The following is a 26,371-nucleotide window of genomic DNA, read 5'->3' as shown; positions in this document are numbered from 1 at the left end:
TGGGAGATGATGCCATTTCACTGGGCAGAAGTCAGTCCCCCTCCATCAACCCTCACTCTCCTCAAGCTAAGCTCCTCATGTTATCTGAAACAAGGGTTCTGATCAATAACACCTACCTTTTTTTTTTTTTTGAGACGGAGTCTTGCTCCGTTGCCCAGGCTAGAGTGCAGTGGCGCGATCTCGGCTTACTGCAACCTTCGCCTCCTGGGTTCAAGCGATTCTCCTGTCTCAGTCTCCTGAGTAGCTGGGGATTACAGGCGTACACCACCACACCTGGCTAATTTTTATATTTTTAGTAGAGATGGGGTTTCACCATGTTGGCCAGGCTGGTCTCGAAATCCTGACCTCAAGTGATCCGCCCACCTTGGCTTCCCAAAGTGCTGGGATTACAGGCATGAGCTACTGCGCCTCGCAATAACACCTACTTTAAACCAATTCTGAAGACAACCGCAAAACTGTGTAGAAAAACATGAACTATCTCCAAAGGAAAATCTCACTCACTCGAGGGGGTGTGGTTTCTGGTCTAGTTGCTCTAGAATCAGGTCTAACACTAATCTCTTAGGGATGTAGGGCCTCCGTTCATTTTAGAAAACCCAGTATTTCTACTAGCGACCTCCACACGTGGTGCCTGAGGAAAGCAGCCTGGCACCAGAACCACAGCGGGCACCAGAACCACAGCAGGCAGCCTCTGGGCTGCGGGGATTCTGTCCCGCCCTCTCACGTGTGCCCAGCCCAGGGCCTACCGGTGCCTTTCACCGTACTTGGTCTTCTGCAAGGAACGAGCAGACTCACCAGTGGGGGCACACGTGTGTAGCTGTTGACAAGGGGCAGGCGGGCCAGGCTGATGATGATGTTCCTGAGCACTGGCGTGAGGAACGCCGGCACGCCGCTATTCCTTTTATGACCCAAGGCCAACACCGACTGCAGAGACTCCACCATTTCTGCCACCATCTCACAGGCTGCGGTGATATACTTAGGATCTAAACAAGCAACGGTTAAGAGAGGACCTTTTAAAAAACACATCCTATATGCCCAGTGTAGAAAGCATGACCTACAACCAGCTGCTCAAGCTGTAATTGTGGAATCCACTTAGACTCTGAGTTGGCCACTGAAGGCCTGCAGATTCTACCTCCTTCATACCCGCCTATACCATACAATTCTCCCCATTTTCTGCTGGGATTGCTGGAATGGTCCTGAACCTGAGCTCTGGCCTTGGTTCCCAGCCCTCTGGCCCACTCTCTGTGATAAGGCCAGCAGCAGCCTGTGACAGCTGGAAGCCATCCTGTGGCTCCTCAGCCTCAGACTTCCTTTAGGACACCTCCTCTGCCCCTCGTCTTTCTCTGCTCTCCCAGGACCTGTGTCTGTCCCTCAGCTAGTATCAAAGGGCCATGTTGTCATCCTTGCTTCACTGGCTTTCCTAGATCAGAGTGCTTGAGGGGCTTGGGGCATGGTTCTGGTGGGCATGGAAACTCCCAAGGCAGACGCTGAGGACACTTCACACCCTTGGGAAGATCCACAGAATGGTGTCTTGAGTCTAGAATATCATACCTACTAAAATATGATTTGTTGAGTCAGTGAGTGTGTATTATGTGGCTATTACCCACAGGCCACGAGATTCTACAGTTTGGGCAACTTCCTAGGATAGAGAATGACTTCTCATTGGACTTAAGCAATTAAGCCCCACGCTAACGAGTTGGCTTTATTAATATTTATTGGATGACCTTTAAGAAGTAACGTCCTATCGAGGTGATTAAAAAAACAAAGAAAGCTTCCCACTCTTGCCTAAAGAGGGCCATGGGGAATAAGCATAATCATCTTCACCCAAACAGAACCCACTTCAGGGCCCGCTGCTCTAACTCAAACCGCCGAGATGTCTCAACTGTTTTAAAGCAATGGAAATCTAACTAAAAATCATGATAGCATTTGTTGAGTATTCAAAACAAGACTGTCATCCGTTCCAGGTGCTTTACATGGAGGGATTAACTGATTGATTTCAATCCACACGGTTGGCACTATTCTTATCCTCACCACAGAAGCAGAGGATCCACAGCCTGAGGTGCCACTCGGCTGGAAGATGCAGAGTAGGGAGGTGGGTGTTTTCATATTCCTTAGGTAGCAACAAGAAATCATGAAATCACAAACTGAAGCCTGAAGGACCCACAGAGGTTTGAGATACAAATTCAGAGAAGTCCTTGGCTGTGCATTAAAATGCCATTGCTTCTGGGTCATTCTCTAATTACAAAACCTTGAACCGGGAACCAGAAGAGAAAAGTACTATGCAGAAGACTAAAGACAGGAAAACTCCATCCACAACTAGGACTGCACAAAAGTGGGGAGAAAAAGCCCAAAAGCACTGGTGCACTCATGATTGAAAAGGCGTGTTTCCTGAGCCACAGAGCATGGAAAAGATGCCTGATGCTCCAGGTAAGCGTGCTGTGTAAAATGTGTGGACAGGCTCCAGGTGAGGCACCCCCACCTCTGCGGGACAGGCAACAGGGGGCATTCCCCACCAGACACTGGGCTAAAGAAGCTGAAGCACCCCAGCAGCCTAGGGGCCCTGGCAAGAACAAAAGACACTTGGCCAAAGAATTTTCCTCCCAACAGGCACTGCCACCATTTTCCTAGTAAAATACCTACTCTAGAATTGGGAGGAAAGTGCATGAAAAGCCGTAGTATATGTCTAAGTCTATAACTGGCTTAAATCACTGGGATTTGGATTTTTTTTTTTTCTGTAGGAAAAGCAGAATTTTCTTTTAAATATCCACCAAAACAGATGGCTGAACCTGACACTGAGGTTACTGAATACTCATGTGGGAAACATTCATTTATTCATTATCACTCAACAAAAGGTTGTTGCTTGCTGACCAGAGGCCGAGCATTAATTTCTGAGAACACAAAGAAGACAAACCTGTTCCCTGCCCTCAAGGATCTCAGAATAACTGCAGAGTGTGGGAAGTGCGGGGGGAAGGGAGCGCTCCCCCAGTGGCATCCCAGCTGGTCTGTAGGGTCAGAGACAGCCGCATGTGTACGGATAAGGTGTTCGCTCGGAAACAAAAGAGCTGGCAAAGCAATGGACTACAGCCTCCCTGACAGCGAGGGAGGAGCAGCAGGACACAGCGGAGCTACAGTGCGCTTCCAGGAGTCCACACTCACCGCGGTGCACGTCTCTGTGAATGACTTTTAAGTCCTGGAGGAACAACATGTAAGAAAAAAATGGGTCCTGAGACTTACTCTGTGTGTTTGGATCTACTTCCTCCTCCTCCTCGCTGATGGCTTTTGGGGTATTTGTCCTTCTTTCTGGACTAAGAAGCTGCTCTCCAGGCTGCACTGCAACTAAAATTACAACAGAACAAACAGAAGCATTTCTACACACTTCCATCAGTGCTTTTTATTCAACATTTTACATTTGTGCAGCCTCACAAAAGTTGAAAGGGATAGACAGACTAGCCTAGATTCCTTAGAACCAATTTTAGACAAACAGACAATACTAGACTGAGGTACCAATCTCTTGGTTAGTGGTATATGTCTGAAGATTTGTACTTCAGATTTCATTCAGATTTCTAAGTCCCTCGACTGTCTCCTGTTGGCCATCTCTCACCCTGAGGTTATTAGGAGACGGCTCAAGATTCATTACTATCAAAATCATCACTATAACCTCCAAGAAGTCTGGCTTTTAAGTATTAATCCCTGGATCTTTGTTTTCAAGTTGGCTACAAATGCACAGACGAAAACAATTATGAAACATGAAAACATCACTCTATTACATTTAATTTAAAAATACAAAGCTTCAAAACGCCCTCTAACATGTAAACTATGACGTCCAGTTTTTTAAAAATTGTGGCTAATGACCCTTGTTGAGGATACTGTTCCTTGAAAAGCATAAGCCACTTTTATTTTACAGTACGTTAATATTACGATGCAGTATAGAAACAAACATTTTAACTCTAACAGAAAACAAATAATCTTCTGAATGTAATCTTATTAATCTTATGATCATATAAGACTAAATACATAAAACAGCTAAGACCAAAGATCACAGAGACATAAAGTTTAGAGGTATTTTTGATGAAAGCTGAAACTTCAAAATCTAAATAAAATGACTAAAAAAGCAAATTCCAGTTAAATTCCAGTGTAGACTCCAATATATTGGAGAGTAAGAGATGGGGCCCAGCCCTTCCTGACGCATATTTTATCTACCTCTCCATCCCCAATTCCTAGCTTAGTACCTGGCAAAGAGGCAGCACAAAATAAAAACATGGTGAAGCAGACAGGAACTATGATAGGAACCCACCGTTCATGGACGGGGACTCACCGGCCTCCAGGATGAAGTGCACACAGTGGATGAGGGAGCAGGCGTGGGTCACAAACTCTGTGGAGGAGACCACGCTCCAGAGGCCAGGCAGCTGCAGGGCCAGGCAGCAGCAGTCCAGCCCTGCCTGGAGATCCAGACTCAGCGGGATCTGCTCATGGATCAAATGCCAGGACAGGGCCTAAAGGGAAGTACCGAGTCACAGAATGCCCACTCGTGTACCTTCGTTTGGGGAAGCCGTGTGAATCACAGTTGTGGAACCGTCCAAAGCACTGAGGGGCAGCGCGTCCAGGTGCCCTTGCCCTTCCAGAAGGACAGCTCTGACATGGCTCCATTACATTCAGTCCTGACCCACCTATTCCCCAAAGTGCCAGTCCCCTCTCTACCACAAAGCCCCCTTACTCTGCTGCCTCTCTCTCCTTCAGCGCTGTGGGCTCCTGTAGAAATCTCTCCTGGGCTACGTGGCCACCAGGCCAGAGGCTCTTCCTTGGCGCTCCCACAGCACCAGGGCTTGCCTCTGTCATAGGTTGAATTTGAGAGCGTGGGTTCTAGGGATAGCAGGCCTTGGGTTCAAATGCCAGAATGGCTACTTCCTAGCTCAGAGGACCTGGGCAAGTCACTGAAATTCTCTAAGCCTTGCTTTCCTCACCTGTCAAATGGGAGTAACAGAGCCTATCTCACAGGGGGTTGTGAGAGTCAAATAAGATGATGCATATAAAGTATTTCATCCTGCATACAGCAGGCACATAATATAATCAGCAGCAATCACCCTGTGCTGTGATCACACACTGACTTTCCCACTTCCCCACTAAGCTGAAACCTGAAGGACAGGGATCGCAAACCATATGACTCCACGTGGTTCAGAATAAGGGTGTATTTATCATTTTGTGAGTAATGGCACTGATGCCCTTTGGACTCCTCCCTTTCTTTGGTGTGAGGTGGAGGCGGAGCCTCTGTGGGTCTGCAAAGTGTGTCCTTGCTGAGGGCAGGCAGCACAGCGATGGCCCTTTAAGGATACAGGCCAGACTTTAATGCATCCAGAACGTGTACACATTCTGGGGGCGAATTACAAGCACTAACACAAACCAAGTATTCCTTGGCTGACATGTCCAGGCCAACTTAAGACATAAAGTACTTCCAGATGATTATTTTTCATGTCTCTAAAATTAGGATCCACCTAACATGGTAGGTGCAGATGAGAAGGGGACCTGGCTGACCTCACAGGCCACCATGAGGAGTGGCGAGGTGAGGGTGAAGGATGGCTACAATAACTTGACGGTGACAAGACTTACTGCCAGGCTGAGATGGAAAAGTGACTGGACTGGTCAGAGATCTTGCTTTTCAAATAAAACTGCTTTACCCTCTTCAGTGTCAGCCCCATGCCCCCTCCCCACAGCAACACTGAGCTCCCGAGCTGCCTCTTACCTCAAGGGTTGCCACCACGAATTTCACGATGTCCTTCTCTTTCTCAGGAGGAAGGTGCAAATGACTGGGCAGTTTGGAGACCACCACCAGGTACTGTGCCAGGGCCCGGGCCAGAGTGGGCAGGGACTGATACAGTGCAGCATCCCCTGAAACAGAAGGCCCTCATGGGTGGGTGCAAACGTGAGCACAGATGCATCAACTTCGAAAGGCAGTCAAGCAATTCTCTGAGAATCTGATGAAAGCTCAAGACATTGTTCCTCAGTGGCACATCTACACATCCGTCCACACGACTGCACGTGGTTTGGGGCTGCATCTCCCCTGAGATGCTTCCTCTAAGCCTTCCTCAAGGGCTTAGAGCCCTATGTCCATGACCATGTCAATGAATGGCAAAGTGGCAAACACACAGGAAGAAATTCTGAGCCGAAGACACCCGTGCTGCTCTTTAGCTACCTCTGTAAACGCTTTCAATGTATTAGATCCACTGCCTTTATTGTACATTTACTTGGTGCAAAGTACTATACTGGCCCTGGAATGCTTTTTAAAAATAAGATAAATTTTAATTTTAATTACCAAATAGATCATTCAACTTGCTCCAGTAGGCCGCCGGCTCTGCAGGCAGCTCGGGCTGGAAGACATGATGGACAGCAGGGAGCTGCTGCACGGTGCCGCTCACGCGGGCCAGAGTCACCTCACGGGCTGCTTCAAAAAGGGCACTCTTCTGGCCACCAGAAATTTCACTCATCCCTAGGCTTAAGCATGGAGCTAGCAGGCTTAGGTTGAACGCCTGAAATCAGAGCATTAAAGGTTAACAAACAATAACAACAGATTATGAGCTTTCAATCAGGTAAGAAAAACACAACAGAAAAAAGAATAAGGCAAATGTTTCTGAGAAAATACAAATTGGTATACCATCAAAAATATTTTTAAGAAAAGTCTACTCTATGCCTGTTATAAATATTTGAACAATTTCATTCAACATATGCTTAGTAAAATATATATCTGTTCTCTCTTGGTATTTTAAGTAATATTTTAATTTTTTATGCTCTTGGATTTGCTTGAAATAAAAATTTTGGTATGACAATTTTAATTCATAAAAACAAAATCAAAGCTAAAGTGTCATCCAAGACCTCAGTGATACACCAACCACCCTAAAGTTTGAAAAAGATGTTCAAATGCAGCTGAAATACGTAAAAGTAGCCATATGAATGCCAAAATTTTGGTTGGAAAAATGGTATTTCTTATGTCAATTTGGATTATGTTTTAGCAACCCTTTTGTTTAGCCATTTAAAGATTGGTGGCCAATCCTTCAGGTAAAACATCTATCTTAGTTTAATACTCAGAAAAGCATCATGAATGCCAAAAGTTGAAGCTTTCTTTTACAGTCAGAACTTTTACAGCTGTTCAAAGCCCAATTAGCAAATTTGGAAAACCTAATAAACAGATCACTAAGCAAATTTATCACTCAGTAAGTTAGCTTTCACTGCATGAATCTTAAGATAAACAATTTTAGGCCGGGCGTGGTGGCTCAGGCCTATAATCCCAGCACTTTGGGAGGCCGAGGTGGGCGGATCACCTGAGGTCAGGAGTTTGAGACCAGCCTGGCCAACATGGTGAAATCCCGTCTCTACTAAAAATACAAAAATTAGCTGGGCGTGGTGGTGCATGCCTGTTAATACCAGCTATTTGGGAGGCTGAGGCAGGAGAATCGTTTGAACCCAGGAGGCGGAGGTTGCAGTGAGCCGAGATAGCGCCATTGCACTCCAGCCTGGGGGACAACAGCGAGACTTCATCTCAAAAAAAAAAAAAAAAAAAAGATAAACAATTTTAGTAAATGGATTTTGGGCTAATTCTCCTGTTGTTTTCAGTTGAGCTCTTCAGTACATCAGAACACACTGTTGTGTTGCCCTCCCCGCAAGGTCTCTTTTCATGAACACCTGCCGTCACTCCCGGCCTCTACAGGCATTTGTCCTCCCAGGTGCCCACTTCCCTCCCATTTGCTGCATATCAACACAGGGCTAAAGCACCAGGAGGTTTCTCCCGTCCTAGTAGGTCTGAGAGGAAGCCCTGCTTGGGCCATGGCTGCACCATACCCAAGAGGTGGCCCCCCCACTGCTCACAGGACCTGCCCACGGGTGAGGGACAGGGACACCAAGGCTTTGCATGGCCTCCTAGCTCTGCGCAGGGTGCCCTCTGACATCTGGGGTTGGGGGGTGAAGAACCTCACTACATCTAACAGAGGTGTGAGTAGAGGAAATCTCGCTGCATCCAAGGGTCTCTTTTACAATTAAAGATCAACTTCCAAGACACTAGAAACAAGTTATTGACGTCACGCATTACGACACTGTGTTGAAGTCTACGGCAAATATGCAACCTTGACTTCCATTCTGTCTTGGCCATGGAGCTTAGATGATAACATCCTGTGTTTGTTCCTCCAGTGGAGGCCAGATAGTTCTCATTCCAAACCATACACCGAGCCTTGGGGCCAGCTGGATTTCAAAACAACACTCCTCACGAGAGAGGGCTCCCATCACCTTGCTTCGAATTTCACAGCTGCCTGCTTCCGACTGCCATCCAGTTTCTACCCTGCTCCCCTGCCACTCATGTTCCCCACCCTAGATGCCAATAAAAGTGCCCAGAGACGCACTTCATTCTCTCACATGCCCCCAACCTCTGTGTGCGAGGGGCCTCTAGGCATGCCATGTACCCGCCAGGACCTGTAAGTAACAAAATCTTCATTTCCATCTCGAGTCTCTCCTAATCCCTGAGGGAGTGCTCTCCATCTTCTCAACGATCCTGAATTAAGACAGACACCAATCCAATACCGTTCCTCACTGCCACGAGAACGAGCAAGTAAAACTCACTGTAATATAAGACCACCTCCATTTTCTTTAAATGCATGAAAGGCTGAGTGAAATCGACTTGCCTCCTTGGATTCTAATGTGGCTGAAACAATGTGCTTTTCTGTCTCGATCAGCATAACCCCCATGTCCCGACCCCATCTGAAATGGAGTCCTCCCCACTTCCCGGCCCCATTCAGAGTGGAGTCTCTCCGACATCCCGTCCCTGTCCAGAGTGGAGTCCCCAACATGTGTTGTCAACAAGTGGGTCACATGATGATGAGACAAATCCCACTTGGAAGTCACAAGAAAAGCTGAGGATTCCTTGCCTCCGCTGCTCCCCCCGTACCGAGTTCATCATGAAGGCACTCATATCTTCAGCAGGAATCCGATTCACCAGCTCTGCACCTTCCAGCAGTGCAGAATCTGACCTGATCCAACACTGGGATTTGACAAGATGAATGTACCAGTCCTGGGAAGAAAAAAATGGAGAAGGGGAACATGATGGGCGGCGTTCAAGGGGACTTCACATCCCTGGAGCTACAGGCCTAGGCCAGTGCTTGGGAACAGTGCACTAGGCTAACTGAGAGGGCTGCCGGCCGGCAGGCTGTGGCTATACGGCTCACCACACCACAGGTTTTCCCCTTTGGACTTCTGTTACCTGCCTGGGCACCCTCACGGCCTCCCCCTTCACCTGGTGAACTTCCAATAGGCCTTCCAAATATAGCTAAACCACTAAGGGTTAGCGGCCCCTTTGCCATCCTCTCCTGGGTTGTCTGCTTTACTCATCTCTCCCCAGCAACCAGGGAAGGGCAGGTGCTTAGCGAATAGAGCCTAAGAAGGCAGGACTGAACCTTCGCTTTCTTATACTTGGGCTGCTGGTTTTTGAAATCTAAATTCATATTCATAAGCTGAACTTTGTCCAGGAAAGTAGAGTACCAAGGCTCTACCAAGGCTCCAGGTGGTCCCTAACCATGAGGTATGAGCAGTGGAGGTGCTGACAACATACCAGAATGGCTGGCAGTGGCAGTGCAACTCACAGGTGGCCAGAAGGTATGAGGAGATGGAGGGAGGCTAAAGGCATTGACATGTGCTTGAAGGCCTGTGCAGTCAGGGGCCTGCAGGCCACGGCCGACTATCCCTTGATTCACCCACTAACTACTCACCCCACACTCCTACCGAAAGGGTCCCACATCAGCACTGCTTGGCTCCCTCAGACCTTGATGGCCCCCCACGTCTCTAACCACAGCTTCACTGAGCCGAGCCGAGCGCCAGAACTCCTTGGGTCCACGGCACCTCCTCTGCACTCTCTGTATCTGCCACAGGTGACAGAGGCACTCAGCGCCCTGTGCCTCCCATGCAGACACGCTGGACACTTACTTTGTCCGGACTCACTGTTTCCAGTGACACGTGCCCATCCCCGTCCAGCGGGTGGGAAGAGACTGGAGGAGAGGGACTAAGTGAGTCTTGCATGGTGGAGAGACGAAACCTGTCCAGCAGGGAATAGAGCCTTTGGTGTCTAAAATACAAATAAAAATGAAATTACAGTACAATTTGTTTTTTTTTTTTAGTCTTAGTCTAAACTCTGCACACCAGAATTCTAGAAATATACACTCTAAGGATGCACTATTAGTGGCTTCTTAAAGGAAAATACAACTTGTTTAAACCTTTTTCTTCACAGCTATTTTCTCATCAATACTCAAACAGGTCATGATACAAATGCAGGCCCTAGTTTACTTTTAAGTATCACAGTTTGTACTCCATTAATATTTTCCAGAAATTTCATTTATACTCAAACACTGCAACAGGCAATACACGGTATAAAAGCTAATAAAGGCTTTCTTAATAAACGTAAAACAGATCATCTAAGACTCAAATGCACAAACTCCACTATCAAATATCCCAGTAAGACAACTGATAGGAATTCATGGTCATTTCAAAATAAAATCACCTCATCTGGCACAAGATATTTATAATCTTTTAATCTCCCTCATCTGGACTGAAGACTAAGTCTAGGGTCAAAAAGTAATAATAGTTTATCTCCCGCCATCTGCTATGAGAGTGACAACTTCATAATGCAAATTACAAAACAGCTTGGCCCTACAGACTGAAAAATCATCCCAAACTGTCCACCTAATTGTGCCCAATCCCATTTAAAAACACCATCAACAAGGTACTCTAAAGACTGAAAAGCATAATAGACAAGGTACTCTAAAGACTGAAAAGCATAATAATTTTTGTGTGTTTTTCCTTTTTTGCAGTTTCAGCTCAAAGTACACAGCATGATAATTATATTCTCCTTCTCTGCTGTCTCTCTCTCCCTCTCACACACACAATCCCTGCCCCCCACCCCGCCCCGCAAGGGAAGGAAAAAGGTCAAAGTTTAACTTATTCTGCAGTCATGGAAATACACTCACATAGGAGATGTAGGGATTTCTGACAAAGGCTTCTCAAAGACTTTGCAAACACAACTAAATGATTAAATGCTTTGAAGACATAAAATGGCAACAGGATGCAGATGTAAGTCCTGCATGCCAAGGATTGAGTAATGTCTCTCAGATTTGCCAACTCTTGTTTAGCAATTAGATGACATGCTTTGATTTTGCTAAGATAAACCTGATAACCTATTTTCCCACTCATCACAGGACAGTGAATACAGGCATTCTAAATGCTACCTCTCAAACAGCCACCAGGAGTGCAAACTGCCTCCACTCACGTCACAGACGTGATCCTGCCGGTCATCCTTTACTCTTTAGAAAGTGAGATCTGGTTGTTTTAAAAGTAGGAAGGTTCTATTATGGCACTTCTGCAGTAAACCCACCTATAAGGCACATCGATTTCTTGTCCTGTGAATTTATTCCCGTACAAATCTATATCCTTTATATCCTGGGTTATCCTAACACAAGGACGACCTGTGTTTCCAGCATTACCTCTGAGCGAGCCCGCTGCTCTGAAGGTATTCCTGGATTCTGTTGAGTTCTTCCATTGGCAACTGGGCCATGCTGCTCTAATAGACAAAAACACATTAGTGTGTTTGTAACACCTAACAACCCAAAATAACCTCATGCTCATTTAAAAAGGATGAACTGATGTGTACAGTTCATCCTAGTAAGGGCAGACTAGAAAAAAATACAAGAAACAGTCAGATCAGACACACGAGGAACGGCAAGTTTGCAGATGTTTCCATGTTTCTATCGGTGACCATGTCAAGACCATACTTATGGAGGAAAAAGCCAGCCACCTGTTTTGCTTGGCCTGCTAAATTTTCAATATAAATCAATATCAGGGTTTCTCTTCCCAATACCTGTAAATTTGCAGCCAGAAGCATTTCTACCCGGCGACAAGCAAGGATGTCGACCATGCGAGCCAGCACACGGAAAGGGGTGCACAGAAGCCTGTCCACATACAGCGTGAGCACAGCTCCCGACTGGCTGAGATGGATCCCCTCCAAGCACTGAAGAGTTTTCTTCAGCGTGGTTGGCTAACAGCAAGAAGGAAAAGAACAAAAGATGACTATTTTGCAAATCAGAAATTAAAGTTAAAAATTTCAATACTCCATTTTTAAGGCAGGGAAAACTGCAACTGGCAATAGTCGGCAGGATGAAGACGTACAGTTGAAAGGTTTTCACAACGAGACTGAATTGCCTGGATGAACAGGCCGCTGGCAGCAGAGTTCCGATGAACGGCACTGATGAAGTCCTGTACTGGAGGCTCGTGGGAAAGGCTGATCAGATCTTGAATGTGATTTACAATGAGCCACGTTAAGTGCTCGGAGTCATGGAGGTTCTGACACTAAGGAAAAATATGATGAGAGATTCATTTTCAAGTACACAAGAAGAGACCAGGTATTAATGCCATAGAAAGGCCAGAAAGGGTAAGAAGGAGAAAACACATCCCAAATATAAACCTCACTAAAAATATACAGTGTATGAGCACAAATGATTGAGGAGGTAGGAAACTCGATTTACCAAGGCCGTCACCTCCAACCACGCACTGCGGCAGAGCTGTGTGAAGTTAGGCCCCCTGGGGAAGTAGGGTACAGCAGTCCAGCTCTCAGAGACACTAACAAATGGCCAAGGGTCAAAGGACAAAGGCAGGCCTCAGCGAGATCCGCGGGTAGCAGGGGCAGCGTTGCGCTGGGATGCCCCCATCCACAGCACTGCCTGCCCTCTCCCGGGCTTTGGGCTGGCTAAGCCAGTGGGGTTCTCCAATTACTCTTTTTCCAATTTTGTGATAGTTCAGTGGGAAAAAAAGAATCCCCTATCACTGCCACAGTTTTGACAGAACTGTTGAATCCAAAATATGAATGGATCCCACATATCAAATAAATCTTAAGTGTAGATATTTAAGATTTATAAGAAAATAAAAATATATATTTTTAAACATGCAGAGCCTTTTCATCTTGATTCATAATCCTAGGCAGAAACTGTAAAATGTGATCAATTCCTTGATATTTGGTTAACGATTAATATTTTTCATTTGGGATCATCTGACAGTACAGGTTGAATAACCCTTATCTGAAATGTTTGGGATCAGAAGTATTCTGAATTTAGGATTTTTTTCAGGTTTTGGAATATGTGCATTATACTTATTTGTTGAGCTCCCTAAATCCGAAAATCTGAAACCTTCCAATGAACATTTCCTTTGAACATAATGTCAGCACTCAAAAAGCTTCAGAATTTGGAGCATTTTGGATTTCAGATTTTTGGATTTGGGATGACCAAACTTTATTAACTTATAAAATTAGTATCTTTTTTCTTATATTTCTGTGAAAAACAGCGTTATAAATTATATTATCCTTAAAAGTAGAACAAAATAGAAAAACTACTTCAATAGAGAAAGTAAAGCAAAAAGTGACTATTAATAAATTGCCATCACCAGAAAAAGTCTCTAGGATAACACCTCTTTCAGTTGGAGAGTCGGCTTCCTTTTCTGATTCAGAATATTTAACACTGTTTTGCTATGTGACAGTACTATCTATAAGATACCATGTTTGTGACAAAGAAATGCATATGTTTTAAATATTTTTAATATAAATATAGAAAAAGTATTAAATCTAGACCAAAATCTAACAGCAAGTTATCTCTGAGTAGTATGATTACAGGAGGTTTTATTTTCCTCCGTTTATTTGTTTTTTTTGTAAATTCTCCATGGTAAATATGTGATGCTAGTTTTATGGTTAAAAACTCCCACAAGTTATTTTTTTTTCTTTAAAGAGAACGGCATTTAAACAGGAATCCATCATAAAATGTGACAATGAACATCTAACACCTTTTCTACAAATTAACTTAAAAAAAATTATTTTAGAGCAGGGGTCTCGCCTTGTCACCCAGGCCGGAGTGCAGTGACACAGTCACAGCTCACTGCAGCCTCAAACTTCTGGGCTCAAGCAATCCTCCCTTCTCAGTCTCTCAGGTGGCTGGGACCACAGGCACGCACCACCACGCCAGGCTAATTTTTCTTTCTTTCTCTCTTCCTTTTTTTGGTAGAGGCAGGGTTTCTCTGTGTTGCCAGGCTGGTCTCGAACTCCCAGGCTCAAGCCATCCTCCACCCCCAGCTTCTCAAAGAGCTGTGATTACAGGCACGAGCCACCACACTTGGATAATTTTTTATTTTTTATTTTTTTAGAGATAGGTGTCTCACACCATAGCCCAGGCTTGTCTCAAACTCCTGGGCTCAAGTGATCTTCCTACCTCAGCCTCTCGAGTTGCTGGCATTTAGGCATAAGCCACTGCTCCTGGTATTAATTTTTAAAAAAATTTAAAATCAGAACCCCACTACAGTCAATGCACTTACTTTGTTTTTTAAATCATTAGTTATTATTATTCCATTGCTTCCCTCAAATTAACAAACATACCCAGCATCATGTAGGCGTGAGCCAATAGCCGGGCATTTGATAAATGAGTCAGCTGCATAAACTCTCACAGTCCAACTTAGAATCCAGTGACTGGAAGGCCAGGCCTGGTCTCCAATTATATGTCACAGCAGAAGTAAACATTCATTCCAGATTTAGTTTTGATGGAGCTTGGCAGGACACCGGGCGGTCTGGCTTCCAGAGGGTCCATGCAAGTGTCATCTACACAGGATGTTCTCCTGGTCCCCACCTCCCTCAACCCCGTTTACAGGCATTTCAAACTTACGACATAATCACAGAAGAGAATGAGAGCCCCTCTTCGTACTATTTCTCTATTGCACATTCCAAGTTTGGCTGCCAAGTCAGAATCCTCCTCTTCTCCAGACATCTGGGGACTAAGTAACTTTGTGCTGGACAGACTGTGTCTTCTAGAAGGAGCAACAGATGCATTGACAATGTTTCTGGATGGCAGTGAGCTTATTTGCAAAATACTGAAGATGATTATGTTTAATTCTAGTTCTAAAACAGACAAGTTGTTTTAAATATTGCCATATCAGAATGTTGTAAGTGTAATATATACTCTCGGTTATCTATTCCTAAGCTACAATAAACCACATATGAAAAACTAAAGAAAACAGAATTTAACAGGCAGAAAATTAAAATGCTTGCCTGAATAGCAAAATCCACCATAAAGCTGCACATTCAATCAGCACCTTTCTTTCAGAACTCACACTGGCTATGTTTGATAATTGAGCAATTGCTTTTGAAATTCTCCATCTGCCGTGAAAGTTGCCAACTGCCAGAATGAAAATCTCCCTGCTTTCATGTTTTACTGTTTGTTTCCCAATGAAACATCACCACTCGAAACATGTTGAGGTTATACGTTATGGAAATCCTGTTTAAAAACACTTCTTCCCCACTAACACAGGTTATTTCACTCTACACTGACTTCTCACTTTATTGTTTTTTTCTTTTTGAATACGTGGGAATTATAAACCTTGAGACTCTTGGCTCTAGTCCATACAGTTAAAATGTTGACACACTCCCAAACTGCCCCTCTGACCAGGGTCTGACCGAGCGATGTCCTTCCCATTGCGGCAAAGGGCCTTAACGGGGACAGAGGTCACATCAAGCTAAGAATATTCTGAAATACAACAACTTTTCCTGTAATCCCTCAGGATTTAGAAGAGAACTGGTAAAAACCAAAATTCTACAGATTTAAACTTTTTAAAAACTGCCTTTTCTCTGTTTCTGAACTGGTGAAGTGAAAGCAAACTGCAGCCTAGCCATACAATGCTCAGCAGTCGCAAGGAGCGAGCCACCGACGGGTGGGCAACACGCGACAGAACTTTAGACACTGCTCACCGAAAGGGGCCAGACTCAGAAGGCTGCACACTGCGTGGTTCCGTTTCTTTCTTTTTTCCCCAGAGACAATGTCTTGCTGTGTCACCTAGGCTGGAGCACAGTGGCACGATCATAGCTCACTGTAAGCTCTAACTCCTGAGCTCAAGTGATCCTCCTGCCTCAGCCTCCCAAGCAGCTGAACTACAGGGACGTGCTTGTAATTTTTAAATTTTTTTTTTCTGGAGATGGGGTCTTGCTAGGCAGCCCAGGCTAGTCTTGAACTCCCAGCCTCAAGTCATCCTCCCACTTCAGCCTCCCAAAATACTGGGATTACAGGCATGAGCCACCACACCTAGCCTATAGATTCTATTTCTATGGCCTTCTGCAATGGGCTGAACAGAGGGACAGAGCACGGATTGGTGGTTAGACCTGGGGAGGGGCAGGATGTGGCAGAGGAAGAAGGAACTGTTTGAAGTGACAGCACTCCTCTATATCTTGATGTGGTTGGGGGAGAGGGGCTGTTACTGACTACAGTTGATAGAAAAGTGCATTTTACTGTATTGTAAATTATGTGTCAATGTGAAAACTAACAAACAGGAAACGTGCCCTTTCTCAGTGGGCCGTCCTGCCAGCCCAGTGGGCCGTCCTGCCAGCCCAGTGTGACTTACACTCAAGCTGTAATTGTGCACTTTGCAATAATACAGCTATAGGGTAATGAGCCTCTGAAAGAGAAGACGCAGTATTTGCAATTCAAATATGAGCAGTAGACATAAAGAAGGTCCAATGTCAACTCAAATTCAGCCCCAATTTGTAGCAGCACAAGCCCCCCAAATCTCAGGCCATACACCGCCCGGTACTGGTGGCGAATGAATGTCCCAAATCCTAGGTGACTCAGAACAAGATGAGCTGGGAAGTGACCAACACATCATGTGTACCACAACACACCCACAAGTGCCGAAGTATAGGCAGGACTCTAACAGTTCACCAAGAGGTAAGACAGATTGAGAGTGAATCATAAACCCACAGTGACAGAGTCCATAAGAGAGGGGCTAGGCCAGGGCAGGACCCACATAAGGACCTCCTGGAGCAGAGCACCCAGCGTCACCTGGAGCCAGCTCCCATCTGGGAGCCAGCCTGAGAGGAGATGCACACAAACCGAGAGAGGGTCAAGAGTAAGCAGCAGGAATTTCTGCAACTGGATACAGCAATTTTATGGCTGCTGAGTCTATGGATAAAAAAAGAGCAGCTGTGTTTTGTATTTCATACTTCTAGTAATTCATTTTTCTCATCTCATGGAAATAAAAAGATACTCATCCCCCACCACCCACAGCTGGAAAAACACAGTGCTAAGAGCAGGGGTTTAAACCAGAACAGCTCTGCTCTCTATGGGCATCTTGGACACTTATGGGGATTTATTTTTTCCTTCCACCACGGGGACACCTTAGACACTCACATGCTTGTTACATATTATCTTCTCTTAATTTTACCTTTACATTACCATTAAAGAATGATATTTTTTGAAATTTAATTATTAGGTTAAAAATCCATTGATCCATTAATTTTTTTTTTTTTTTTTTTTGAGATGGAGTCTCACTCTGTCACCCAGGCTAGAGTGCAGTGGCGCGATCTCAGCTCACTGCAACCTTTTCCTCCTAGGTTCAAGCGATTCTCCCGCCTCAGCCTTCTGAGTAGCAGGGACTACAGGCATCTGTCACCATGCTCGGCTAATTTTTGTTATTTTCAGTAGAGACAGCGTTTCATCATGTTGGCCAGGCTGGTCTCGAAGTCCTGGCCTCAAGTGATCTGCCCACCTTGGCCTCCCAAGGTGCTGGGATTATAGGCATGAGCCACCACGCCCAGCCTAATCTATTAATGTTATTTCAGGATAATAGAAGGAACAATACAGAAGGTTATAAAGGAAAACTGGGTCAGAGGGGGTCACGAAACAGTCACAGAATTTACCTACATTTACAAAGCTGTAGTTTGCCCTCAGAGGGCTGAATGAAGACGCTTGCTGAATTCCAAACTAAATTTACCTTTGGTTTATTTCTTTTAAACACTCACGATCTAAGCATTTCTGTTACTCCAATTCAGGGGACACAATTCCCAGATTCAGAGCTTTCTGATGTAACATCAGAGTAAGCAGGCCCATCTGTCAGAAAAGGAGTGATCTGCTGAATCTGCAGCTGATTTCTATGCATGTTAAAGCAGCACAGAACTAGGAGACACTGACTTTCTGTCTCCTGCTCCCACAGTGCTCAGTCATCGTAACAGGCCTAAGACATCCTCCAAGCATTTCAAATGTCGTCACTGGTCTGTCTCCTCCAACAGAATGATCAGACCCCACTACATACGGCACAGAGTGGATGGTTAAGAATGCCTCCCAACAGTGGACTTTCCAGCTGAGTGCCATGAACCGGCCCTACTGGGAGCCCTGGCAGCACATGGCCCAGTATCCATACTGAGCAGAGAGGCACGGCAGCACCTGCCCTCTTTTCTCTCCAGAACTTCTTTTCCCCAGCGTGGGATCTTGAGCCTTCCAGAAATACTGTGCTGAGGATTCAGCTGGGCGGGGGCCAGGGTGGGGGGTGGTCACAGCTTTTATTTCCATACATATACAAATAATGGAGTGTTGGAGCACCTAGAAATGGAGCTTAAGCCTGAAAACCTTTTGCAAAAAGAGGGCCACCCACAATGAGAACCTTAGTAAGTCTTTTTGAATGGTAAAATAACATTTCCAAGAGGTTTTGAAATTTGCTAAATTGTTACTTCATTATCTAAGGATAACCAGAACCACATTTACTTTATAATGAGGTTAAGACATTGCAACATGTCTGGCTATGGAACCAATTTAAGGACTAGAACTTAGTAGGAGCCACAGAGCATGACAAGCATATCCCACAAGATGGAATGGTGTCAAAGAACCTGCCAAAGAAAATCGCATTTAGAAAGCAACTGCTATTTTGAATGCCTTTAGCTGGACCGCATGTTTGTCCCGATAATATGCTGTCCATGAAAGGAATATTAATATGCAGCAGAAATTTCACAAGCCCTCACAAAAAATGGAAAATGAAAATGCTTTAACGGTGGCCAAAGCTCAGGTTACTGGGATTCTCAGGACAGGGTGCTGGGCTGGCGCCCTGGGCTGTGGGGCATTATGAACCTACTTTGGGGTCTGCTGCACTTCTGCCCACCAGCGGTAGTCGGTGTGGTTGACAAGCAGCAGTATCTGACACCAGAGCAGCACCAGGGCCGGGTGGGTGGTGATCATGGAACGAGCCCGCAAGTTCAAGCTGTCCAGGGTGTAGAAACTGCCGCCACAGCCATCGCTGCGGAACAGTCTAGTGGCAGCTGCTGTGATTCTCCGGAACATTCCTAGAAACAAAGTTAAGGAGAAATGTCTTTGCTTTCATCTCGGTCCAGTGCCACATGGCTATGCGAAGATTTTACATAAAAATGAAACAGGCTGAGTCGTCTCCCATACTTACATATTCAGAACACCTGGCATTTAGAAAATTCTGATTTTTCTAAGCAGAAACAGATATCCTACTTTTTTTTTTTTTGAGATAGAGTTTCGCTCTTGTTGCCCAGGTTGGAGTGCAGTGGCGCAATCTCGGCTCACTGCAAACTCCACCTTCCAGTTTCAAGCTGTTCTCCTGCCTCAGCCTCCCAAGTAGCTAGGATTACAGGCGCCTGCCACCACGCCCAGCTAATATTTGTATTTTTAGTATAGAGGGGGTTTCACCATGTTGGCCAGGCTGGTCTTGAACTCCTGAGCTCGTGATCCACCCGCCTCAGCCTCCCAAAGTGCTGGGATTAAGGCGTGAGCCACCGTGCCTGGCCAATATCCCACTTATTTAATGGACTGGTCAAGAAAGCTAGCATTCCTCCTCTCTCACTGTCGACCTCCGCATTGGTTGGCAATGCCAAGCCCTCCAGGAGCTCCAAGCCAAGAGCTGCGAAAGTCTGAACACAGCTCCCGGAGAAGGAGTCAGGGAACATTATCACTGCACTCGGGCCACAGCGGGGCCCCCACAGGACTGAGCCACAGCTACACAGGCAGGAACAGCACTCGGCACCTGCCAAACTGAACAGCTCCTGGGCTTGCTAAGAACTGAGGGACAGAAATGCTGTAAGAGGCCAGGTGAGAAAGCAGGACCCCCCTGTGGTCCAGGCTCTGTGTGCTCTCTGCAGGCTCCTGACACCTGACAGCCAAGTGGCCTCTGTGCCCAGCCATGGAGCATCCTGGGCCTAGGCAGGCCAAGCGGTCAGCCTCCCCACACACAATGCTGGCACCTCAGCGACACACTCAGTTAGATTCTACCTGCAAATTTCTCCACAGCATCCTTCTCAGGGCTCCAGGAACCATGACTTCATTCTATCCTCTCCTTTGGATAAACAAGGTCAAAGGCACAGAGACATGCACAGGCTGCAAAGCACAGCAGGGAGAGGCAGCAAGACTTGGGAAACAAAGAAAGGCCCAGCTGGCCAAGGTCACCCTCTCCCCCAGATCTGGGCTGCCTGGCATCACTGTTGGGGTCAAAATTTTATTTCTGATTTAAATTTCAGGCCGGGTTTGGTGACTCACGCCTATAAATGCAGCACTTTGGGAGGCCAAGGTGGGCGGATCACTTGAGGTCTGGAGTTCGAGACCAGCCTGGCCAACACGGTAAAACCCTGTCTCCACTAAAAATACAAAAATTGGCCGGGTGTGGTGGCGGGTGCCTGTAATCCCAGGTACTTGGGAGGCGGAGGCACAAGAATCGCTTGACCCAGGAGGCAGGGGCTGCAGTGGGCCAAGATCGTGCCACTGCACTCTAGCCTGGGCCATGGAGTGAGACTCTATCTCAAAAAAAAAAAAAAAAAAAAAAAAATCAACACATCCCCAAAGTGAAAGGGTCCTAAAACAGGCAAAAACAGAGTACAGGCTTTTTAGGGCTCCACAATGCCTTAAACTATAACCTGAGACCAAGGAAGCGAGCTAACAGAAGCAGCACACTCAGAGAATGCAGACCAGGTCACAACGAGGAGTTCTAATGCCTTGTCTCTGGCTCCTCCAGGTTTCCTGGGATTTCTCTACACTTGCTTCCTGGTCAGCATTGTCCCCTCCAGCCCATTCTGCACTGGCCTCATCCTTCTGTGGGGCCCTCTGTTCCTGCATGGGCCCGCTGAGTGAAGAGGCATGCGCTGCCTTCAAGGAAGATGCAGCCAGGCCACAGAGCACGTGCAGGGACAGACCTGGGATGTAGGGGTTTTCAACAGGTAATAGAAACCCACAATCCAAGCTGTGTTCTAGGTGGCTGAGTGTCAACACAGGCTCTGAATCAGACGGCCTGGTTCAGATCGTGGCTCTACTGTCTACTACCTGGGTGACCTTGGATGCACCTTACCTGGGGCCTCAGCTTCCTCAGGTGTAAGATGGAATTAAGAGCAGTATCTGTTCACAGGGCTGTAATAAGGAGCAAACAGGAGAACCCAGGTAAAGGGCTCAGCACTGCATAAGGCATGGAGGAAGTACTCAGCCCCTGGGGTGGTGGCTGCTGGAGCCTATTAGGGAAGTTCAGGTGGAAGATGAGACGGACTCTGAGGGCCACACCTCCTAGTAGATGGAGAGGAGGAGGTAAGGTTAGGGTTACTGGGGTAGCGGGAGGAGGAACAGACAATGATGCTGGGATTCTGAACATCCCTAATGATCTAATTAACAAGAAGAGGCCCTGGAGAGTGACAGTGGTGCTAGTTCAATTTTAAGTGCAAGTCTGAGGTACTGGCAGGACAAGTCCCGTGTCGAGAAGCTGGATGCCAGGACTACAAGGATCAGCAAGAGAAAGTTGTCCATGAGAGCAACAGCCAAGGTCACAAAGGGGATGGACCTACCAAGGCCAAGGAGAGAGGCAGAGACACAGAGAAAACAGTAACGAGAGACCATGGACAGCAACTCGAGGAACACAATCAATTAAGTGGCTAGACAGAGAAGACCCCGCAAGCTACTGAGTGACAAGAGGGCAGCTCCATAGAATCAAGCTGGAGGGCCTAGGATGAGAGAGACCTAGAAAGAAAGAACACAGGCAGCCTCTGCAAAGGCCTTTTTAGTAAAGAGGGAAAGAGGCAGGCTGCCATGGCTTGAGAAACAAGAGGGAAACAAACCACCATGGGCAATGAGAATGGAGTGTACACAGAGGGAGGGACCCCTCATGAAGGAAGCAGGAGGGCACAGGAAGTGCTGGTTTGTTTTTAATTTAAGGCTGGCTTAGTGTGGCTGTTAAGTGTAAAAGAGCAGCTACAGGCAGGAAAGGAAAGATAAGACATACATGTTTCACTATGGTGAAGTATGCAATGGAATTTGTTTTTTTTTTTTTTCAGACAGGGTCTCACTCTGTTGCCCAGACTGGAGTACAGTGGCACAATCACAGCCCACTGTAGCTTTGGCCTCCAGGGCTCAATTGATCCTCCTGTCCCAGGTTCCTGAGTAGCTGGGAGTATAGGTGTGCGCCACCATGTCCAGCTAATTTTTGTATTTTCTATAGAAACAGGATTTCAACATGTTGCTCAGGCTAATCTCAAACTCCTGGGCTCAAGCAATCTGCCCACCTTGGCTTCCCAAAGTGCACAGGATTACAGGTGTGAGCCACCACACCTGGCCTGCAATGGATATTTTTAAATAAGCATCAAAGGCAAAATTCAATTCCAGAGAATCCAGAAGGATGTGGCGTCAGGAAGCAGACATAAGAGGGGCCAGGAAGCCGGCAGGAGGATGAGGATGAACTTGGGGACAGGACGGAAGGTCCCCTGTTCCGCTGGGATGTTACGAGGAACCCAGGGTCCCTTCCAGGTGGAGGGAGGAAGAACTGGACAGAGGCTCATGAGAAGGATTCATCACTCTCTCTGCGGAGAGCAAGGCAGACACCTGCTGGGCATGGTGTGGGCATATCAGAATAGCAAAAGCTTTAGAAGGCATGGCACTCGCTGCAGCTCATTCTGAAGCCACCAGTAATCCCATGGTGACACCCGCCTGGTCCCCTCCTTCCAAGGGTTTCCCTGACTTTCCTCATCCTGGAATCACCTGTTTTTATCCTCACAGAAAACACATCAGAGACCACAGTGCTGCTGCTGGGAAGCAGCAGGACGACGTCTCTCAGTCCCCTTTTACAGGGTGGGGCTGTGACCTGTCACCACCAGAGAACACCAGCAAAGGCATGCTGTCACTTATCCAAGGCCATAAAGCCTTCTTTACCTTCCCTCTCCTTGTCCCCAACCAGACACAGAGGATGTGAAGGCCCAGAGAACAGAACCAAAAGAAGGAAAGGAGCCTGGGTCCCCGAATTCCCACAAGGAGGAAAACCATCCGTGAACCAAGAACACCCTCAATACATTGTCATAAAACCAAGAAACAACCTTCTCTGGTGTGAAGCCATGGAAATGTTGGTTTATTTGTTACAGTAGCTACCATTACCTAACAAAGACAACAGTGGCATTGAGAACGTGGCTGAGATGAGAAGATGCTTCTCGGTGGAACCTCCCTTCCTAGGGTCCCGGGTAGTGATGAGCAGCAGTCTGAGACAGAAAGAAGGCAGAGCCTGTGGATCACAAGGGTGGCACAGGGGAGCCAAAGGGACTCGGGGGAAGAGAAAGGGACCAAGTGCCCGGAGACCACGATGGCAGTGCAGGAAAGGAGGCGGGCAGGAAGGCGGATGCAGGCTGCACCCAGAGAAACAGCTACAGCTGCACGCAGCAGCTCCGCAAGCCATGTTTTTGTGAGCTAAACAAAGAAATATTAAAAGGAACAATGGAAGCAGGAATTGGAAATAAAGAATGCTGTTTTCAAAACAGGCAGGATGTGGGATCGCATCCCAATTCCACCATCGAGAGCTCCTAGGGCAGAAACCTCTCTGGGCTGGGCTTGTTCAGCTATGACACAGAGAGAATCATCTCTTCTCCACGCCACACATGACTGGGGCCCATGGTGGGTATTCTGAAAGTGCCAGCGGCTACACTCACCACTATCAACCCAAGAAGTGGCCTGATGAGAGAAAGATCGATGGGCAAGAAAGAATGCTTGGGTTTTCATTCTTGGTTTTGGCACAGGATCTTTTAGAACTTAAGCACAAAGGAGGAAATACTTCACAGAGCTGTTCTAAGAATTGACTGGGATAATTAAAATTAAACCTACCACATACCTATGAGAAAATTCCATTGCTCCTAGCATTATAATTGTTAGTAGCCCTGTCCTTTCCCCAAGCATGAACTTGAATCAATGTCAACTTTATTACTATAGAAAGGACCACTATCTCTCTCTTCCAGTATTCCTGCTTTGCCCCACAAAGTGGAACCACAGACGCTTTGGAAAGGACAGGGAAGAGCTGTCGTGCAGCCATCCCCTCTGCCACAGAGGAAGGGGTGAGCATGCCTCCGTGAGGGTCATGGCACGTCTCCACCACCCACGACCAGGACTCAGGGAGGAAGGGGCAGCAGCTCCTGCCACCCTGACTGGGTATAGTCTGGATGGCAGGCAGGGAAGGGCACAAGATGTGTCCTTGAAAATCACGGTGAGCAAAGCTGGAAGGCCGTGTTGAGGCTACAAGGCCAGACAGCTCTAATTCAGCCACATGGACAACAAACAAAGCTGATGTTTCCACCTCCTGGGCCTCTGGTGCCATCATCTGTTTCTAAACCAGTCTATCTTGGACCAAAAGAGAGGGATGCTGGTTACCCAAAATGTTGTAAACAGGAGGACAGCTATCTTTCTTGGCTATTCTGCTTATCCTAGATGGAATGTGAAATAGGCAAACCACTTTGGGATGAACACCCTCCTCCCCCAACAAGAGGAAAAGCAGGAAACAAAAAGTCAAGGGTGCCATTCTGACTAGTTCCTGAACCAGGTATTATTTAAGAAGTACCCACACCTGAAATGGACAAATTTAAAGGTCTTCATTTTCAGTTTATGGGTGGAATTCATAGCCTTTGTTTAAGCAGTACGTGAATACATATTACCAATTTTACATGCTAAACACACCTTACTTATATAAAAACACGAGATGAATTATTTCAACTCTTATCTTGAAACCAATCAAATATAGTAATTCTGCCACCTAGTGTCTTTCAAATAAATGCAGTCAAAGGAAACAAGAAGACAGAAACACACATTTATATACACACACACACACAACTTACTTGCAAATGTTGGGCCGATTAAATAAGGTCAAAAAGATACCAGCAGGAAACCCACGTGCCCTCTCCAAGCCCTCCACTCCCGCCAGTAAAGCTGCTTCTCAACAGACCTGCACTGTCTCATACAGGAGCCACTATCCACACAGAGCTGTTTAAATTTAAGTTAATTAAAATTAAATAAAATTATAAATTAAGCTATCCAATCAGACCAGCCACATTTCAGGTAAAGAACACCACACGTGGCTAAAGGCAACTAAATTAGACAGTGCAGACATCCTGTCTCTGCTGGAAGTCCTATTGGACAACACTTCAACAGTAACAATATTTTGCCTCAATTTTGAGATGGAAGGAGAGGAAATCAGCGCAATAAGACAGTGACCACATTTGAGCTGCACAGAGATCGCTTGGACATGTAGAAGGACACAGAACACACCACCCTTATCCCACAAAGGCAAGACTAGTCCTTAGAAATGAGGCTGTCTCCTCCTGGCATCAAATCCAAACCAACTGGTGGCAAAATATTAAAATGACCAACAGACTAAAATTGACCTACCATTCATTAACAAGCCATATTTTCTCAACTTTAAACTTACTACAGTGGTCAGTGAAGCATAATCCGAAGATCTTTAAAAAGAAACAAGAAAATTCTTTCAATAATAGCAAGTAAGGCTCAAAAACTAGAGTCCATTATGAAAATTAAATTTCGGCCATGGCCTGTGCAGAGGGTGACAGCAGCTGAATGCAGAGGCCATGAAGAGGCCCCTTTCTCCAGGATTCTGTGGCGCCGTGCGGCCAGGCCCCACCCGCCTCCTGCCTGCCTGTACTCTCAGCTGCTCTCTTGGGTGCCGGAACTCTTCTCCGCAAAAAGCTAGCTACTTCTCTCCCTCAGAAATCCTGCCTCTGCCTGCCCACCCATTTCATCTGTCACTGCACTACTGTTCTCCTTCACAGGAAATATCAAGACTTGCGATACTGATGCACTGACTGGAAGTTCCGTGCAGGCAAGAGCCAGGATGCTCAACTGAACTTGGCACACCCAGAGCCTGCTAGCATGGAGGCGGGCCACGCCAAGAGTATCCTCAAATGGACCAAGGCTGAAAATGCTAACTATCTTTTACTCTAAGGTATGTATGCAAAATGTGTACCAAAATCCAGTAAGAGAAAGGAGCTTTGATCACAAAAGCACCCTGCCCCCATCCCTTTTTAAGGCAACTACTTGTTATCATTTCTGTTTTCAGTTCTGGTAGTTACCTCCAAAATTCTAACTGCTGTGCTGCTATCCCTTGCAGCAGACCATCAGTTACTGCATGTGCTCCTCTCCCTTACTCCCGGAGACCAGCCCCACCTCCTCATCAATGGAATGCTGTCCAGTCTCCCATTTGGCCCATGTGGACCAGAGCATTCAGGGGTTTATGGTCACCCATATTACTCATGCAA

At 46.3% G+C, this 26,371-nt stretch overlaps 1 protein-coding gene across 4 annotated transcripts in view; it reads right to left on the bottom strand.

Moving 5' to 3' along the window:
* Positions 1-26,371, bottom strand: part of HTT (huntingtin) — a 202,494-nt gene that overhangs the window by 21,824 nt on the left and 154,299 nt on the right. For all 4 annotated transcript variants that reach the window (XM_063808594.1, XM_016951204.3, XM_016951206.4 and 1 more), the window contains exons 41-52: positions 18,937-19,144; positions 14,712-14,853; positions 12,184-12,363; positions 11,876-12,052; positions 11,502-11,578; positions 9,952-10,090; positions 8,921-9,043; positions 6,305-6,518; positions 5,735-5,880; positions 4,313-4,490; positions 3,232-3,333; positions 793-980 (exon numbers count right to left, since the gene is read on the bottom strand). In XM_063808594.1, coding sequence (XP_063664664.1) covers positions 793-980; positions 3,232-3,333; positions 4,313-4,490; positions 5,735-5,880; positions 6,305-6,518; positions 8,921-9,043; positions 9,952-10,090; positions 11,502-11,578; positions 11,876-12,052; positions 12,184-12,363; positions 14,712-14,853; positions 18,937-19,144 — 1,874 coding nt within the window. The remainder of the gene's footprint in view (positions 1-792; positions 981-3,231; positions 3,334-4,312; positions 4,491-5,734; positions 5,881-6,304; positions 6,519-8,920; positions 9,044-9,951; positions 10,091-11,501; positions 11,579-11,875; positions 12,053-12,183; positions 12,364-14,711; positions 14,854-18,936; positions 19,145-26,371) is intronic.

The sequence above is a fragment of the Pan troglodytes genome, chromosome 3 (genome assembly GCF_028858775.2).
Source record: "Pan troglodytes isolate AG18354 chromosome 3, NHGRI_mPanTro3-v2.0_pri, whole genome shotgun sequence".
Classification (NCBI taxonomy): domain Eukaryota; kingdom Metazoa; phylum Chordata; class Mammalia; order Primates; family Hominidae; genus Pan; species Pan troglodytes.
The sequence above is the reverse complement of the archived record's forward strand: the minus strand, read 5'-3'. Positions and strand labels throughout refer to the sequence as shown.